The 4104-nt window shown below is 43.1% G+C and overlaps 1 protein-coding gene across 1 annotated transcript in view; it reads right to left on the bottom strand.

The window, feature by feature from the left end:
• Window positions 1–4104, bottom strand: part of LOC107118394 (high affinity cAMP-specific and IBMX-insensitive 3',5'-cyclic phosphodiesterase 8A-like) — a 60119-nt gene that overhangs the window by 37143 nt on the left and 18872 nt on the right. Inside the window, exons 4-5 of the mRNA XM_015420719.1 lie at window positions 2142–2199; window positions 1293–1381 (exon numbers count right to left, since the gene is read on the bottom strand). Coding sequence (XP_015276205.1) covers window positions 1293–1381; window positions 2142–2199 — 147 coding nt within the window. The remainder of the gene's footprint in view (window positions 1–1292; window positions 1382–2141; window positions 2200–4104) is intronic.

The following is a 4104-nucleotide window of genomic DNA, read 5'->3' as shown; positions in this document are numbered from 1 at the left end:
CATATTCTCTTTCGCTGTCCTAAATATTTTGCTATGCGCAATGTTTTGATTCGCCCGCTTCTCCCTGTGCAGAGAGACTTTCTGGATAGGGATTTAAATTTCTTTCTAGCAGACAAGAGTCCAGCAATAACACTATCTGTCGCTGAATTTTTGACTTATGTATGGAAGTCAAGAGTAGTACTCTGTAAATCTCGTAAAGCATGTTAGGATTGCTTTGTATTTTAAGATAATGGGAATATTGGTTGATGTTGTTTTAGTACTATCCCTTAAATTTTGCCTTTGTTCTGGTTATCTGTGTTATGCCAATAAAGGTTTTCTGTTCTGTTCTGTTCTACTCAGAAGCAAGTCCTGCTGAGTTCAGAGAGGATTACCACCAAGTAAGAGCACACAGGATTTCAGCCTTAACTTGCAAAAAGGAGAGAATGTTGTAACCTATTATGGGTCCCCACTGGGGAGAAAGCGGGCTACAAATGAAGTAAATAAACATCAGTCATGGGTACTCCAGAATAGCTAGCTTAGGCTTCAGATGGGGATGCCAGCCTCAAGGTGGGACCTGGAGATCTCCCGAAATTACAGCTCACCTCCAGACTACAGAGATCAGTCCCCCTGGAGAAAATTGATGCTTTGGAGTGTGGAGTCTAGGGCCTTGTACCCCACTGAGGTCCCTGTCCTCCCCCCAAATTGCCAGGAGTTTCACACACTGAAGCTGGCAACCCTACCACCCCCCTTGTGTCCGTCCATCCCCCAGTGTCCAGGAGGGACCTGGCAGCCCTAGCCTCAGTGGCCCTCAAGGCCAAGCGACCGCTGTCCAAGGAATTCCCAGGGCTCGGAGGAATAGCTCATTCAGGACAGAAGTCTCCAGGAAAGTCATTGGGCAGTAGGGTTACTCCTCAAAGTACTCCTCAAAGTAGTGATCTCCAAACTACAGAGATCAGTGACATCCCTCCCCAACTTTCAAACCCACCCCCCAGCACTGCCCCCAAATCTTCAAGAATTTCCTAGGCTGGAGTTGGCAACCCTATCAGGCAACTTCTGAGACCTCATGTTATTTTGTTCTCCCCCAGCCAATGCCGTTCACAGTCTGGCTCTCTCATTCTGGGCCAAGCTTTTGAAGGTACTGCAAAGGCCTAGAGCTAAAAATCTGAAAGCACACGATGGATTGACTTGTAGTGGGTCACTCTGGAAGTCACCAGGACATCTCTCAAGGAGAGGCTGCATCTCTCCCAGCACTGGGAAGCTGATTGTTTCGTGTGGGTACCATCCCCCCCCCCCCCAATGCAGGCTGAAATTACCTTAGTTTAAATTGCGCCCGCACTTCTCCATATTCCAGTTGAATGAGTTCATTGTAACAGGCCATGATGTTGGCATTTTCTATGTATCTCTATAGAACAACAAAAAATGAAATAATTTCAGTTGCTTGTGTATCTATGGATAAAACTGGGATTTAAAATCTATTCTAAAAAATTGTATTGCTCCTTGCCAGACACTGGGATGGAACCTGACTGGCCATTCAGTGGGCCCCTGCAAGATTGGTCAAGAGGGAAAACAACACTCTGCCCAACAGTAGTTCTTGCACCCACAGAAACCACTGACGGGACCCAAGCCATATTTTTCTGCTTTACTAATTGACTCTTTCCACCTCCACCCCCATTTTTGGCATGCATTTACTCTACAAGTTCCTTAAGTCATTTGCTGTCCTTTTATTTGTCAAACCTTTCAAGAATAAAAGATATAGAATTATTTTTTAAAAATTAGTTCTTATGAGCTAAGACACTTCTTTCCAAAAGAACAGATGTGAATGATTACATGATGGAGGCAGAAAGGCAATCACTTATGGAAGACATACAAAAGGCATGTGTAGCAGACTTAACATAGCAGCGAATGTCCAAAAGTTTGTAAATGTCAGCATTCCCACATTTAACCAGAAGCCCAGTTCTCATGTGAATTGCTGACAATCCAAACCAGATATGTAGACTCCCCAGCTTTCTGACCCACGAGGGAGAATGCAGACAATCGCATTAAGGTGACTGTCAGTGCTCACCTGCATTTATCCACACTGCAGGCATTCTCTTTATAAGAGAGAGAGAAAATCTGTCCAATCTGTCCAGACTAAAACTTTCACCGTAAAGAAATATACTTACCCTTGTGAAGCCAGCAGAAATGAGGGGCAATATTGAGGATTCTTCACGATCTGCATGTCTTAAAAACAGAATTGTGGCAAGATATCAGGAACTGCTAATTTATTACTAACAAATCAATAACTTTTTATCAGAAATCACTAATTACTGACTTATTGGATCCTCATCTCAACAGCAGTTATATCTGCAGGTCTGCTGGCAGACTCCTGAATACTTTCCAAAGAGTGTACCCAATATGGCCATCATGACAGCTATCCCAGCAATGGGCACAGATCCAAGTAGATACCATGGGAATCCCTTTTTTGAATTCTAAAAATGTGCATCCTGCTTCCCAGCAGTAGCTTCTGAAGCAACTTCCAATCGAATACAAGTGTTATACTTGCAAAACTGTTCTTGCAAAATATATTATTAGATTATATATATTGTTTACGTACTCCACTTGCCCAGCCTTCCTGTCACTGCACTCAAGGCCTTTTGCAGTACAAAATAATTGCCTGCAACATCACATGTATGCTACAAAAGGGGGAAAGGACAGAAGGAAAAATAAGACAATTAAGGTTCCATCTCTTAGATAAAACAAAATGGCTAGACATTGAATTGCGGAACGGCCACTTCAGGAGAGAAGCCAAGTGCCAGCCAACAGAGGTAGGCCAGTCAGGTCTCCCGCTTTGACAGGAACCTCTAGCATGCACCTGAAGCCATAGTTATGGGCACATTATAGTCTCCCCAATGTGCTGACGTCACTTCCAGTTCATGACAAAAGTGATATTGAGATGCTGGGTGAACACCAGACAGGTAGGTCCCCACCCCTAAAACTCTCTCACTGAAGAGTAGACAGGATGTTTTGACTCTCCTTAGTTCTTGATCCAGCCAGATGGAATGACTTCTGATGGAAACAGCTCTGGGAGGGAAGGATCGAAAAGGCAGCTGACTCCAGGGGAACCTGGAGGGGGATCTCACCGGTTCACCTCTCCCCTTGATGCGGTCAGGTGAAATGCCTTAAGCACACCTTTTAAGAAGTAGTTCTTAAAGGGTTTTCTGGTGAGAACAACCTTTAGTCATAAGTAGATTTCTCATTATAAATGAAGCAGAACAGAAATGAATAAAGAGAGACAGAGGATGTATTAATAAAACACGTTCTTGTATGGCCATTTTGTTTCTGAAACCCTCAGCCAGGTCACTGCTTGTGGCACCGTTGGCCTCCCAGTACAGGAGTCTGCCGCTGCTAAGGGAGCGCTGAATTATCTTCCTAGTCCTCATTGTATGAAGGAAATATTTCGCAGGAAGATATACACGTTCTATATATAGGTCTTTTTTTCTCGGGAAACTTTAAAAATGCCGTTCTCTACCCAAGCCACATTTGCAAAAAGAGGGCAATTTGTCTACATAGCTATAATTGTTTTGCTTTAGTTATCCACAAGGATCTTCTTTTGTTTACTTTGGAAAGCTACAGATGTAAAAAGACAAAACAGTGGGAAATCCGTAATCAGATATTCCTTTTTATAAAAAGGGATAACAGGAGTTGTGTGTGTGTGTGTGTGTGTGGCGGTGGTGGTGGGGTCCCGCACTCATATGGGGTCATGGCTCCCCACCCCTCCGCATGCAACTACATTCTGCACCAGCTTCCAGAACTATGCAGCTCACAGGAAAGACAGTATTGGTAGATAGATGGATAGTTTATTATGGCATCCAGCCAGTAAATCAGCAGAATCACACTGACGTTAAAAAACATACTGACTACAGCAATAAAATAGCTAGAATAAATACAAAGGATATATAAAAATACATTAAAAGTAACAACAAGGTCAGCAGATCAGCTTAAAACTAAAACGTGATTTAGCGGGCTTTTCTAATACAGCAGCAGGCGGTACAGAATTTGGCAACAGCTTTAGAGGTAGACTGATTTTCATCTGACAGCAAATAGTTTATATAATCAGATTCTGTCATATCAGGATTTAGTTTTACA

Source organism: Gekko japonicus, unplaced genomic scaffold (assembly GCF_001447785.1).
Source record: "Gekko japonicus isolate JY-2015 unplaced genomic scaffold, Gekko_japonicus_V1.1 scaffold1431, whole genome shotgun sequence".
Lineage (NCBI taxonomy): Eukaryota > Metazoa > Chordata > Lepidosauria > Squamata > Gekkonidae > Gekko > Gekko japonicus.
Note: the sequence above shows the minus strand (reverse complement) of the source record. Positions and strands in the feature narration are given on the sequence as shown.